The sequence below is a fragment of the Phalacrocorax carbo genome, chromosome 1 (genome assembly GCF_963921805.1).
Source record: "Phalacrocorax carbo chromosome 1, bPhaCar2.1, whole genome shotgun sequence".
NCBI classification, from domain to species: Eukaryota; Metazoa; Chordata; class Aves; order Suliformes; family Phalacrocoracidae; genus Phalacrocorax; species Phalacrocorax carbo.
The window spans coordinates 79,413,636-79,428,841 of NC_087513.1; the positions used below are offsets into that span (position 1 = coordinate 79,413,636).

Genomic DNA, 15,206 nt, shown 5'->3' on the forward strand with positions numbered 1-15,206 from the left:
CAAGGAAGAATTATTTCTTTGAGTTTATTAAAAAGCTTTTACAAGGTTGGTTGAAATTTCCTATGTCTTAATACAAGACACCTCACAACAGAATACATAAAACAATGTGGATAGGTGAGTATTTATTTTCTGCATGCTCTGTGACACCACAGCTCAAGTTGCTCACCGTCACCTACAAGATGAAAATTATGTCACTATATTTCAGTATGACAGCTTTTATTTATACATAAACAATTTTGATTTAGGCTACAAATATGCTTTTGCTATGCTGCATCTGTTACCGAGGAACTGTAACCTTTCTGGGTAAAGGGTCAGTCACACGGTACAAGGCCTAATCCTGTAAGGAAGGTGCTTCAACTATTTTATCATATGATGGCCTCCGAGCAACAAAGCCAGTTCTCTTTTGCATGAAAACTGTGGGGGATTGTGCTTATTTCCCCAAGGATGCTTCCCCTGATAATAACAGGTAACACTGATTGCTGTCGCAGGTTGAGACTTCATAGCAACATAACTTCTTTAGCTTTTCATCTTCAGACCTAAAAAGGAAAATCCTAGTGAGAACAAGCGCTTGCTAACCTGCTACCAAGGAGTGGAGTTTCTGAGGCAGAAACGGAATCACTGCCCTGACAATAATTTCTGTTAGTGTATGACTGTACAAGAACTGTACTCTGTGATATCAAGCTTTGATCTCTGGTTAACCTAGGTTTTGGAAGCAGCATAGTTTGTATTAGTGACAGTGACCCAACTGGAACTAATGCCTGTACAGCACACGGATAGCATCTTCACACTGACTGCACCAGCTCCCATTCCTGTCACAGCACAGCAATCTTTGGCGTGCTTGTCAGGATTCAGCAACATAGCAGCCACACAAAAGACATCCTCTGACATAAAAACACATATTCATCGTGCACATTTCTCAGCTGTACATTAAAGATACAATTTAAAACCCAGCATGAAGTTCCAAGACAATATCAATTCCTTTTTTTGCCTTTAAAAGGTTTACCGACTACTAATTCCACTTCATCAGTTAACCAAAGACAGAAGAGATCCCCACCAACTTTCCAATTGGCGTTACCAATTTCCATTGTGCATTTTATACACTCTTCCTTCTGTAGAGCTATGATTCTAAATGATTTACAGATTAAGACACTGCAACATTACCAAAACAGAGCTGCTCTTTTTTGCAAAGATGACTCCCTCCCTATCTTAAATAGGCGTCGCTTTTTGAAATGGATCACTTCCAGTGCAGCGTATTTTGCCAGGATTATTTGTCAATGTCTGAAGAGGAGGGAATTAATCAAGTCATAATTGTCAGATGTTGCGATGGTCACCACATGCGTGCAGAATCCCAGCCAGTCACACTGTTGACTACTGCAAAAAAACCAAGCTTAAGGTCCCACAGAAATATCTAATCTAGCACAGATTTTCAATTTTAGCACCAACAGGTACTGTGGACTTCGTCACTTTTTAGGTACAGAATTAACTTTTCCTTTCCCATGAAAGGCACCCAGTTTACAAGTGAAGAGATTGTGCCAACTCAGCAAGCAAACTGAGCTCTGGGAAATGAGACGATCCTTCTATATCATGCATCCCCATAAGTACCACCAGCGACACCATGGACCTGCACATCGCATTCCAGAGCCTCTCATGCTCACCTCTGTGACTCTAGAAACACCCAAACAAATGGACTCAGCTAAAAATTTAGACTGAAGCTCTCAGAGTAAATATGGGAACCAGTGAAATACACACAACCTGGAGACCTAAAAAGAACTGAGCTACCTGTTCTCCTGGCATTCTTTTGAAAGATTTAAGATTATGTTAATTAATTAAACTGCTGATAAGCCAAGGGAAGAGCTGATTAGCTATATCCTTTATAATTTTGGCAGAGCTCATAGTATCACAGGCTCAAATCTTCAAAACATCTGGCTGCCAGATTCCTACACAAATTAATTACTAGTTCATTCAGCGGGTGCTGGACACCTGACACTTTTACAATCTTGAAAAATTAGGGGTTTTTTGTTAATTGTGAAAAAGAGCTATTTGAAGGGAGCTAGTGTACAGAGCAGTTGACTTAAATTTTACCCACTGATTTTTTCATCAGATACTGCTGTTACCCTGAGTAAGGCATAATCCAACACAAGAGGATGGTCAGTGTAAAACAAAACATTCAGCACAAAGCAGAACAACAGAGACCAGCCCACAGAAGCTAAGAAACATGATATTTCTGGTTCTCATGCTACTGCCAATCTAACTATATTAGGGAAAACAAAACACAAAGAGTGAGAATAGCAGTGGAACTCTCTGTCAGCCAAAAGTAGCCAGAGAGAATTCTGGAAATATATTACTTCTGTCCTGTCCCTAGTCATCACAATATCTGCACCAATACAACTTGGTCAGCATCATACAAGATTTTGTGACGCAGTCAACAAGGAAAACCTCTTATCCTCCACATTACATGCCGTTCCTTAATCAGGGTCAAAACCACTGAAAGAAAAAAAAAAAAAAGGCCAAGTGTAACACTGAAAAGCCTTTTTTCTAGCATACTGTAAGTACTTCCAGAAGGACTGCTGCTTAATACCAGTAGACCTCATAATTTTAAAAAAGCCTGCACGTTTTTGATCTTGGTAGACCAAATAGAAACATCAGCTTTGGACTGGCAGAGGTTTGGTTTGATTTGTTGAAGAGATCACTACAGATGTTTTTGGAATTCTTGGCTGTAACTCTCTCTTTTTGCCATTCCTTGAGGCCATGGTCTGTGCTCTGATCGTGATGTATGTGACAGTACTGGGTGATTTGAAAGAGCATATAGAGGTTTCCTTTCCTAGGTCTCCCAGTCCAAACTTTATGCACCAACAGCCATGATGGTATTATTATTGGATGGCTTTTTAATGGCCTGCGCAGGAAGGGTTTGGTCTCAGCCCAGCTCCTAGTGAAGAAATGCACATTTCATAGAAGCTCCTTGCTTAACTGGTCTTCCAAGTCACCAAGGTAAGCAATTTTTAAATTTTTAACAGTGAATCTTTGTGTCTTGAATTTGGTGAGTTTTGTTTTTGCATGTGGATAGATGCCTAAAATGCAGATTAAGTTTATGGGAATTTGGCACCTTTTTGAGGAGCTCTTAGGAAACCACCTAGATCTTTAGCAGACCTACCCAAGAAGTCACTCTTGTCACTTTTTAGCATCTACCCAGTTACAATTGCTTCAGTTAAGCAGCATGCTTCTTTGAATTGTGCCTTTCCATCAGAATTACAAAAGACAAAAAAAAAAAAAAAAAAAGGAAAAGAAAAGAAAAGATACCTTGTATCCCAAGTCAGGCAGTGCAGATTGATCCCAATGGATAGGACAGGCTTGATTTGGAATAGAACAATCCCTCTGGCTGCTTGCAAACAGACAGAAAACAAGGTGTTAGTAATATTAGTCCTGCTCTGAACATTTAAATCAGCAGCATCCGCTTTGGTCAATTCCTACATTTAAAAATAAACGATATAAACCACAAAGAAACTGGGAAACGGCCTCATTCTGTGAGCTGGGCTTTGCATGCTGCCATTCAGTTGTCACAGTCCTCTTCCACTTCCTTCTGTAAGAAACAACTGTCCATCACTGGTCCTGTGGACGCAGTACCTGGAGTAACATGTACCCCAGAAACCAGGTGATGCACCAAGCCGACAGTTTGTGATATGGATTCTGTTCAGTCAAATGGATATTTTCTTCTAGCAACAGTTTGTTCTTTGCTGATTACTACCAATACTGACAGCCATTTTGCCTTAAAATTACTTCTGAAATATGGAAAAAAAAAAACCAAAAAAGCAAAATTTACCCTTTCTTTATCTTCTGCACATCTTCAAAAGACACAAATTTTGGTCGCCTGCGGACCTGTCTTTGAGTCTTAAAAGACTTGTTTGTCTGGATCATTTCTTGAGGAGAAGAGAGAAGAAAAAAGAAGTTATGAGTAAATCTTTAAGATGGGGTCATTAATTAATGACAGTCATTAATGAAAACTGCATATTCATTGTCAGTTCTTTCTGCTGGAGCATGGCTGCACAAAGCCTATGTAAGCTTCCTGTCACTCTGCTATTTAACCTATGCCTGTCCTGCTTGCTCCCTTAAGTCATTCATGCTCTTTAAATGTTGCCCCAGCAGCACAGAAACATGCTTGATTTTTCATTTTTACCATCCACAGGGTTAACTCATTTTACTTAAGGTTTACTGTGACTTTATGCAAAGACTACAAATCTTTTTATTTCTGGTCCAATGGGAGTCTGGATAGTGTCAAGGAATAAGAGGGAAAGTTACTTTTGTAAGGAATTTCCTCTGGGCCATCACGCCTTCACCTCCCCTTTCAGTGAGTAAATCTGTTAGTAGAAGTCAAAGTTTCTAAAAGCTGGGATAGCTTGCAATTTAGTCCTAGTAAAGCACTGCACAGTTGCAAATGAGAACCTTTAAAATGAGTACCTTTAAATTTGAGCTCATAATGATGCAAACCAGCCTGGAAAGTTACAGTGGCACCTGGATCTGCTAGGTACAAATTCTCAAGAATATCAGAGGACGGCGACTTCACACCATCCCCTTCTCCCTTTGGTGGGGGGAAAGAAAAAAAACAGAGAGAAAAGTAATGAGTAAACAGTCAGGACTGAACCCTGGATAACTAGTTTGGGCAGAGGGAAAGAAGAGACAAAGAGCAGGATGAAGAGAAATCTACCCAGAACTATTGTGGCCTAAAGCGCAATTACCAAACACTAATAACATACAAGGAAATACATATTTAGTAATGATGAACACACATTTATCCCATTCAAATTTCTGTAACAAGTTGTACTGGTTTGGGCTGGGGTAGAGTTAATTTTCTTCATAGTAGCTGGTGTGGGGCTATATTTTGGATTTGTACTGAAAAGAGCATTGACAACACAGGGGTGTTTTCGTTACTGCTGAGCAGTGCTTACACAGAGTCCTGGACTTTTCTGCTCCTCACCCCACCCCACCAGTGAGTAGGCTGGGGGTGCACAAGAAGTCAGGAAGGGACACAGCCAGCACAGCTGACCCCAGCTGACCAAGGGGATATTCCACACCAAGTGACGCCACGCTCAGCACATAAAGCTAGGGGAAGAAGGGTGGGGGGGGATGTTTGGAGTGATGGCATTTGTCTTCCCAAGGAACCATTACGTATGATGGAGCCCTGCTTTCCTGGAGATGGCTGAACACCTGCCTGCCCATGGGAAACGGTGAACGTTTTGTTTTGCTTTGCTTGTGTGTGCAAGTTTTTTCTTTACCTATTAAACTGGCTTTATCTCAACCCACGAGTTTTCCCACTTTTACCTTTCTCATTCTCTCCCCCATGCTACTGGGGGGGAGTGAGTGAGCAGCTGTGTGGGGCTTAGTTGCCAGCCGGGTGCAACAGATGCACTTGACTCCTTGACCAAACTAGTGTTAGCTTGGTTCAGGCCCCAAAGGAAGTAAAGGCCTAGACCATGACCAGGCCATGAACTTCTCTAGTTCCAACTTGTTCTCTGAAAACCCACACAGAAACAGGGTGACATGACAAGCATTGATGCATATGAGCTTGGAACCTGGAATGCCGATCACATGATTAACACAAGAATGGCAGGTGGTCCTTCCAAGACTAATTTGTCAGGGAACAAAAAGCTGTGGGTACAAGGAGTCTCATGCTTACCTTTTCCATTGCATGTAATTTGACTATGAGTCAACCATTTTGTTCCACAAATATGACAACCTGAGTGAGCTTTTTTTGGACTTCCCACTGCTGTGCAGCCTGCTCCTTAGCAGGATCTCCCCTTGAGCCGGGAAGCTTCTCAAGGTTACTCTCTGAGGCTGAGAGACCCCTTACCAACTACAGATCTTTGGTATGCGACCAATATTGCACATCACCTTCTGTTATGGTGTACTAAGATTTCGCATTGGCAACTTTGAATTATTATTATATCCTCTGTGCGGTAAATGAGAGTGAACCTTGCCATTGGACTTTGTTAAGTCTCACTTTTACAACATCCTACTCCAACAAAACTACTTTTGCTGCTACCCCTGGTGCTTTAAACAGTCTAAAAAATCCCCCCAACAAACTGGTGTAGTCAACAGATTCTAAATGTGCTCCGTGACACCGGGGTTAAACCATGCTGCAAGTATAATTCTCTAATGTACAAAACAACGTAAAATATTAAGGTATGCTGATGGAGATGCTTTCCATTTAAAGCTGCCTACTGCAATCAAGGCCCACCATTGCCAGGGCTGCAATATCCATCATTTTTCCCTGCCTACTTTTCCACATCCCTGGACCACCTTTGTGCTCTCTCATTGGTGCAGCTATACTGAAAACCAGATGGGGAAAAACCACCTACCTTGGGGAAAGGAGAGATTATTTATTTCTTTTCCTGCATTTTTCAGACACATAACTCTCTCATCAAAGAGAATCTGGCTACCCAAGGAAAAAGGTAACATTTGATCTGAGAGAGCAGAGCAATCCTTGCACATCCAAGGAAGCAGGACAACGCTTAGAAGAGAGGCAGGACTACTTCCTGAATAATTTAAAAGGCAATATATCTCAAGGACATTGTGTACATGTTAAATCTGCATAGAAGCCACGGACAACTCCAAAAGGTAATCTGACTAGAGAAGCCAGCATACATCATCAAAAACAGTCTGACCAACACAAGCTGAAAAAAAAGGAATTCTGCTTTCCTGCATTTGCCAACAAGGTCTTCATCAGGAAGTAGTTATAACAAATCACCCAGACACAAAGACAGACCATTGTTCATACTGAACCTCACTGCAAGGAGATGAGGTGTGTTCCCTCTCCTCCAATCTGTCATCATTTTATCACATCTGTTGTGAATATCTGTAGCTTCACTGCCTTACTTGACACTGTAAAATTCAAGCACAAGTAATTAACCTTGCTGAGTAAAGGGGAGTGGGGGGAAGAGGCTCCACACATTTCTTCAGAAGTAATTCAAAGCACAGGATGTGGGCTCACCGGTTGTCCATATTCAATCCACTGGCCTTGGTCATCCTTCCAATACCAAATCCACTGCGTGGTCAGTACAAACGTGGGTTTTGTGACTGATGATGGCGTAGAGAGGCGTCGAAGCAGAGAGGAAGAGCAGGTCATTGTCTGGAAATCAATGTTCTTATCTGCTATGCTGGAAGGACAAATTCAGGTTTATTAGAGTTAACAGTATATATTTTATCCTCTATTCCCCAGTTTAAGCTGATGTAATTTTCTTCAGTATAACGTCATTGCTCAAACTTAATTAGGCCTGAAATAAGAGCTTTTCCCATAGCATGCACGGCAGCTCAGAAAACCATTTCCCATCTTCAGAAGCAAACTATGGCTTGCGAAACACTGAATGCCATCTCAATTGCTAGCCAGATGTTGCACCGCCAGCTTTACAGACAGTCCAGGGATACATATAAAATATGGCAAAAGATATTTCTGCAATAAATAAGCATGGTTACAGTTTTTCTCAGTACAAAAATAGAAGTTGATAAGTATGTGACTGAGTTTGCCAGCAAACACCTGCAACTTATCAACTTTGTTCCTTTTCTGTGGTTACAGAGGATGCAATCACAGCTATGAGCTCTGTAAATAGCATTCATCACTGGAATCACATGGGCTTTTACTCCTGGGAGGCTTCAAATATTAACTGTCAGGCAGAAAGACTATGAAAGCAGCCTCCTCTTGGGAATCTTGCTTGTTTGCACCATCCAGCAGACTAGTCAAGCCGCAAATCAAAATCACCTGCTGTCTAACGACACATGGGCCAAAATTACTATACCATTTTATTGAGGCCAAACTTGGGGTCCCCTACAAATCAAGGTGGCTTACAGCGGGACTTTCTGAAAGGAGTTAAAGGGAAAAAGCATTCTCAAAAAAACCCAACCAACCAAACAAAAAGGTCTGCTTACACAAAGGGCATTTCATAAAATTCCTCTAGGCACATTACAGATATTATAATATTATTATTATAGATACTAGCTGCATTAGGAAAGGAATAAATAGCCATAGAGAAGGACCAGCTCTGAACTGCTGTTGAAAGGCCCAATTTAATTATTGTAAAAGAAAGTATGATTCATTATCTGAAATACTAATATTCTAAGCACTAAATTCCATCCACCTCTTTTTACCCTGTATAGTTTTAAATGCAAGATATTGTTGTGTTATTTTTAGAAGTCAAAAATGGCATGGTATTTCCATGCAAACACTTTTACTTTTCTTTTTAAAAAGAAAACTTCTCATTTGTACATCCTCCCAGATTCTGAGAAGCTCAGTAATCAGAAGTTACAGAAGTCAGACATCTTTAGGAAGAAAACAATAGTTTTTCCTCGGGGGCTCAAACACAGTACTCTAAGCAGGCAGTCCAGCATCATTATACCTGCTGATTTTTGGGTCACAATAGGCCTTTTCAATTTCCTCCATCATGGAAAGGTCTTTCCAGGTGATCCCATTATGTACTTGCCATCGATATGGCAAATGGTAATGAACAAATCTGCATTTATCTGTAATGAGATCAGACATAGTGAATTGCTCTGCAATCGTAACAGAGAGAAAGACAAGAAAAAAAAAAGAACAAGCATTTTTTACATTCTGGCTTTATCTCCTGGGCTTTGGTATGAGCAATAAAGATAGAGTGCTGAAAATAGAAATACATTTGAACAATAGGGGTGTGTGTTTCTCCAGTTTTGTCTAGAAAAGCAACATAAGCCCTCATACTGCCCCATATATTCCAAAGAAACCACAACCTTCCCTTTGCTAAGCCACAACATTGGCAGCTGGGAAAGGAGCACCACAGATAGGAAGTGTGTGCCTACGTGTCACACCACATTTCTCAGCTCTTAAAAGTCTAGTCTACACATCACACAAGAAATCCGATATATCTGGTTCTCTCCTTCCCTTAGTTCCGTGAAGCTTATGGGGTGGTTACCAAGGCCTGAATGTTTATTTTAGGCCCAGCGCAATGAATGAGGCAGCATAAAGACCTGCAATACTCCACAGAACATCCCCCAAGAGGTATCCTACCTTCAGCCCTGAAGAAGTAGCACAGTGCCCTACTAATAAGACTGCTAGATACTGTTGGAATTGTTGCTTCACTGGAGAGCAGCAATTTTTAACTGCCTTGCATGCAAGACCTGCAGCAGTGCTATATACCCTTCACACAGGAGGAGGAAGACTTCTGTGGTTTTTCTAACTCACCTATGTTTTCAATGCATGTATGTCTGCACGTTTGAGTTCAGACCTGTCTAACACCCCCGCATGAGTGCATGCTGCTGGATACAGGCAGAGGCTGACCTCTAGGCCTCCCTGCTGGGGGAAGCTGATGTATACACCACATCTGAGTATGGACCAAACCTCTTTTTTACAACTTTTGAGCCAAAGACAGCACGGCAAAGCACATTAGCTCTCCAACTGTTATTTGAGTTTAGCTATTTGGTGGTCACAGGATAGCTGCTTTGAGCCTGACCTCCACAGCTAGCACATGGGTACACCATTTACATTATGCAGGTCCAAAAGTTCATAAACTTAAGCCTCAGGACTCGTCCTAAAGAAGCAGAGAGTCTGAGAAATGTGATACAAGGCTGGAGTAGCCGCTGCACAAAGAGAGCCAAAAGGAGTTTCACTATTTCTGACCCCTGATGTATCTGACCACAGAAAGATGGAAACTAACCCGTTATGAAGACAACACTGTCATTCGCTCCCTTTCTTTTTGTTAACAGGGCTGAAGTGCCCCCTGTCTTGAAAGCACTGTGCTTAAATTAACTTGAAAAGCTGTAGACAAAACAACACTCAGTCTCTCTTGGCCAGATTTCATTTCCAGGAGCCATAAAATATCCATTAAATACATATACTATTTTTTAAAGTACTGTCTCTCTTCAAAGTAATGGTTAAGAAGAGGTATTATCGAGCCCTAAAGTAACTTACTCACCTGCCTCTCAGAAAAGGAGGTTCTGACAGAACTGCATCTTTACCAGAACACAAACCCACTACAGAAATGCTAAATACACACAAACATCTCAGACCGAACAGTTATCAGGCAACTTGTTGTCCACATCCTAAGCGAAAGCAAAAACAGTCTGATCTAATTCAAGTGGATCTTTTCCCAAGACCAGGAGGTCAGAAAAGGAGTAGTCCTTTAGAAAGTAATTGGAAAAGTTCACTGAAAGCACCTCCTCTTAAGCAAGGAAGAGCCTAACCCAAGGGTTAGGTGACTGCTCAGGGACAGGCCACAGATACATTTGTTTATACTTATATTTTCCCCCAGACCACTATTACTGGCCACTGCCAGATGGATGATGGACTAGATTTACCTTTAGCTTAGCTGGTACAACTAGTGTTTTCTTAAAATGTTGTAATACCTCAGATCATTTTTAAAGGACTTAATGGGGGAGAATATGGCTATTATCTGATGTACAGAAAGAGTAAAGGATGACATATTGTTACCAGTTGTCAATGACAACAGCATAAGGCCCGCTCTTAAATTGATCTAACAGTTACAGAAAGTGTCACATTTAACCCTTGAAGGGTTTTTGGCACAGAAACACACCCAAAGCCTACCCCCATCAACAGGGCTGAAATAGGCCATAGGTGGATCATCTGGAGGGGAAAGGGTTTAAGTGTATCCACTTGACTTTCCTCTCATTATGTTTGTAATTCTGACAGTGTTTATTAGTGACTTGGAAACAAAGTGAATGAGTGAGAAGGCACAGTCACCACTGCCACTCCATATGCCACCACTAGTCCAAGCCATTGAGAGCAGGGAGAGCCTCTGCAGACGTTGTTCTCTGAAGATAACATTGCTTTTTACAAAGCTTACTTTTATGTTTGCAGTATTTCCAGACATAGAACACGCATAGATCATCACTCTCATCTTCTTTGTTGTCCTTTGAAGCTTTAGCAGAGGAATCATCTTTTTTATCTACAGGAAAGATCACATCAGTCTTTATTTGCCCTACCAAAATACAACTCTAAAAGAAAGACATTGCAAATGATATTTCACCCCAGAAATAACCAAGAGTTGACTGCAGTAGCCAGTCAAGCACTTTCAAGACCCGACTATGCCCCGTATGGCCACTACATGAGTTAGGGCTTTGTGACTGACCAAAAAAAAAATCCTACAATAGAATAAAGCTCAGCCGAGATGGCCAAGGGCAATGTCATGAAGCTCAGAGAGCAATGCAGGGTGTGACTGACCGCAGCTGTTGCAAAGAAGCTGACTTTGTCTCAACTCAAAGGGGACCAAAGAGTGGCCTTTGTTGTAGATAAATATCTATGTCAGCTGAGTGGATCAACTGGCAGTATGAATGTTTCTCCCTGAGTTTGCCAGACCAGCACAGGGGGAGTGAATACAGGGCTCAGCCCAACATAACAATATAAAAACTAAAAAACTAACAAAAGAATTTTGAAAACAGAAATGGGCTTGAGCTGCCTTCAAACCATTTATTCCTTCCTGGGGACTGGGGACACCCAGCACTGTGACGGTGAGCATATCATACAGATCTGTAATGGGAATCACATTGCTATTTTTCATTGAACTATGTGTTGCAATTGCTATGTGTAACTTCAGTATAAGTGTAATTTAACATTTGTGTTGTGTTTTCAGTGTATTACTCTGCTGCATCAAAAATCTCACTGTGCTGGGCCTGGCTAGGATAGAGTTAACTTTCCCCATAGCAGCTCATATGATGCTGTGTTTTAGATTTTTTACCAAAACAATGCTGATAACACACTGATGTCCTAGCTTCCGTGGAACAGTGTTTGCACAGCATCAAGGCTTTCTCTGTTTCTCACTCTGCCCTACCAGCAAACAGACTGGGGAGTGCCCAATAGGCTGGGAGAGTACATAACCAGGCAGAGGACCCTAACTAACCGAAGAAATATTCCATATCATATTACATTATGCTCAGCAATAAAAGGGAAAAGAGGGAATTTTAGGAGGGTTAGCCATCTTTTGCTCAGGAACTGGCTGGGCACCAGCCTATCTGTGGAAGGTGGGGAGTGATTCCCTTTGCATCACCTGTTTTGTTTTGTTTTCATCTTTCTTCTTCCATTTACCCTTTGCTTTCTGCCCCAGCCCCCCCAGCCATCTTGACCCCCAAGTTTTCTTGCTTTTATTCTTTCTTTCCTCTTCCCCATACCTACTGGCAGTCTGGGGGAAGTGAGCAAGGGGCTGTGTGGTACCTAGCCGTCCACCAGGGTTAACCCACAACACCCGTGTAACATCAACTGTCTTCAGATAAGTAAATTTGATATTTCCCCACATTCTACTGAGAAAGCTATATCCATTTCCCAGGGAGAAAAGGCAAGGAAAGATACCACACACACAGGTACAACCCTGTCTCCTTCCCAGGGAGGAAGCAATGTGTCCAGAACAGTACAGAGATCAATCCTAGACTACTCCCCACTGTGCTGCACAATGCTTGGGCTGTCCAGTACTATGACTTTCAGCATATGGCAGGGTAAGCACATAAGCTGCACTCTGAATACCACAGGGAGCTGTAGGGTTGTGTGAAATCAAATCCCAGTGAGAACCACTGACCTCAAGACTGAAGGGTTAGAATTAATCCATACCTTTGCCTTTACCTCCAGCTCCTGTTGGCAACTGGCGCTCACTCTGATCAGGTACATTGCTACTGGGACCTGCGTGAGAAGACTGAATGAACAGCACTGCTGGACCAGAACCTCAGCTAGCTGGTGACATCTCAATTTGTGTGCTGAGGACTATGACCATCACACCTATAACTGTACACAGGCACTCCACTGCTGATATAACAGATCAGCAATAACAGTTACAAATCCCAGCTAGTCACAGTTAAAGGCAGTCACTCAAGGGCGGTTTTGCATGCCGGATTTTAGGCAACAGTCAGGCAGCTCTCCCTCCCACACGACTTGGCCACAATTAGGTTCCAACTACTGCAGGGAAGTGTAGCACTGTGTGAAATCAAATCTCAGTGAGAACCACTGACCTCAAGACTGAAGGGTTAGAATCAATCTATACCTTTGCCTTTACCTCCAGCTCCTGTTGGCAACTGGCGCTCACTCTGATCAGGTACATTGCTACTGGGACCTGCGTGAGAAGACTGAATGAACAGCACTGCTGGACCAGAACCTCAGCCAGCTGGCAACATCTCAATTTGTGTGCTGAGGACTATGACCATCACACCTATAATTGTACACAGGCACTCCACTGCTGATATAACAGATCAGCAATAACAGTTACAAATCCCAGCTAGTCATAGTTAGAGGCAGTCACTCAAGGGCGGTTTTGCATGCTGGATTTTAGGCAACAGTCAGGCAGCTCTCCCTCCCACATGACTCGGCCATGATCTACTCCATTCCCAAAAGCGGATCAATGGCAGGAGGAAAAAAGATCAGTACATGTTGTAAGAGCAGAAATAGAAAAGCTGATTCCATATGGAAGCGGTTGGTACTTACCTAGAGATTTACCTTCTGAAGGTGGCACGTGAAATGTGGAGCCTACTGTTTGCAGAGGTATCCTCTGTTCTTTAACGCTTACAACTGCTGGTTTTTTTAATACATTTTCTCTTTGTTTGTGTACTGAAAGCACAGAAAGGATGATGGGGTTTAGCTGTGACATAAGGCAAGAACGGCTTCTACCTCTATCAAGCTCAGAATCTTATTTAAAATCAGTGCTTTATACAACTTACTTCTCCCATTCTTCAGTTCCTTGTTGAGTTCCACATACTTATAATCATATATAGTCTGGATGTTTGAAGCTACGTTCCTATCAATGCCTCCAGTTTCCAACACCCTCAATGCATGGGTATCCAAGAGGTTATGAGACTTCTTGCATGGGTAAAAAGTACATTCCCCTTGGAGAAAGTGTCGACAAATATGAAGCTTGTTGCAGTTGCTTTGCTGGCTACAAGTATGATCTCTTTTGTGGTAAGATTGGCAGACCTAGAAGCGGGGAAGATAGATATGATATGAAATGGAAAAGCACATCAGAATCGGTAATTTTTCTTCTGTGTTCTGTATGCATGCAGCTTTAACAGCAGAAAAACTGTGACTAGAGAGCATGTGCTCCTTGTGACTCCTTTAATCTGAACACATTTTTTTACAGGAAGAGCAGGCATTTTCAGCTGACTCATGCATTTTCAGTTTTGAAGTTGTGCAGGGGTTTTTTCCAAGAAAAAGAAAAGCCAATCCAACAAGCATTCATTTTTGGCACTCCTAAGCAAGTTACATAACAATTGACTGTTTTACAGTTATTCTATTAATGAGCAAAACAAACAAACAAAACCCAAAACAGTAACAAAGAACAAGTGTATCCATAAAAACATATACAGTGTGTCAAATGAGGCATTATTTCATGGAGGTGAAACTGCTTATTCTGCATTGAAGACTTGAGCATCTAAAAATGATAAGAAGAATGTTTTGAGATCAGAGTACATATGGAAAAAGTAACATACTTCTTTATTCCTCTGCTCACCAAAAAAGAGATATGCGGTGAATCAGACCCAGGGAACAAGTCATACACCAAAAACTCCTTCATATTGCCCACCAAGCACTACAGCAACACTTCTACTCCTGCAGCACAGAGAAGCAGCCCGTAACAAGAAAGCTGCTTTGAGGACACGCAGCTGCCTAGCAGGCAGCTCCAACATCACATCAGAGCTGTCACAGATCTCCTCCCAAACCCTGTTCCAAGCAAGAGAGACAGTTTTTATGTTGTGTTGCAACTGAAAATATATATATTTATATATCAAGTAGGGAATTAGAGATTGCTGGGATGGCAGTGTTCAAAAGACTGAAAAATCAGGCTAGTTTCAATCGCAAAGCAATTCTTCACTGCATTCATATTCATTAACAATACCCATTGCCAAAGGTGAGTTCCTTATCACCATCAGTCAGTATCACATACAGAACAATTAGTCTCCACCAACTTACTCTAAATTGGGTGGGAGCATACAAAGCCATGGAATGGATGTAATTTCAGTGAGTACTGATGGCTACTATCTTTGACGGTTCTTAGCCCCTGAGGGAAGCAAAAGCCAAAGGTGGTTGTCTTTTCTTGCCCATCTTCCCTGTCATTGTGGATGCTTTATGCTTTTCTACCCCTAACACCCCAAGGAGTGATCTCATTAGCTTTTGACATCTTATTTTTGGGATCTGAACTTGTTCTGGTTTTGCTTGTTCTAGTGGATTATTCTGCTTCCATCACATAGCCTTCCTGCCTGCTCTG

At 41.8% G+C, this 15,206-nt stretch overlaps 1 protein-coding gene across 6 annotated transcripts in view; it reads right to left on the bottom strand.

Moving 5' to 3' along the window:
- LOC104046566 (zinc finger CCCH-type antiviral protein 1) overlaps positions 1-15,206 on the bottom strand; it is a 30,546-nt gene that overhangs the window by 6,625 nt on the left and 8,715 nt on the right. Inside the window, exons 3-13 of one of the 6 annotated variants that reach the window (XM_064461617.1) lie at positions 13,669-13,921; positions 13,436-13,558; positions 12,999-13,067; positions 12,572-12,640; positions 10,818-10,919; positions 8,382-8,505; positions 6,983-7,148; positions 4,453-4,573; positions 3,818-3,914; positions 3,298-3,376; positions 11-536 (exon numbers count right to left, since the gene is read on the bottom strand). In XM_064461617.1, coding sequence (XP_064317687.1) covers positions 531-536; positions 3,298-3,376; positions 3,818-3,914; positions 4,453-4,573; positions 6,983-7,148; positions 8,382-8,505; positions 10,818-10,919; positions 12,572-12,640; positions 12,999-13,067; positions 13,436-13,558; positions 13,669-13,921 — 1,209 coding nt within the window. In that variant the 3' untranslated portion in view covers positions 11-530. The other 5 variants (XM_064461598.1, XM_064461607.1, XM_064461579.1 and 2 more) reach the window with 5 other exon arrangements.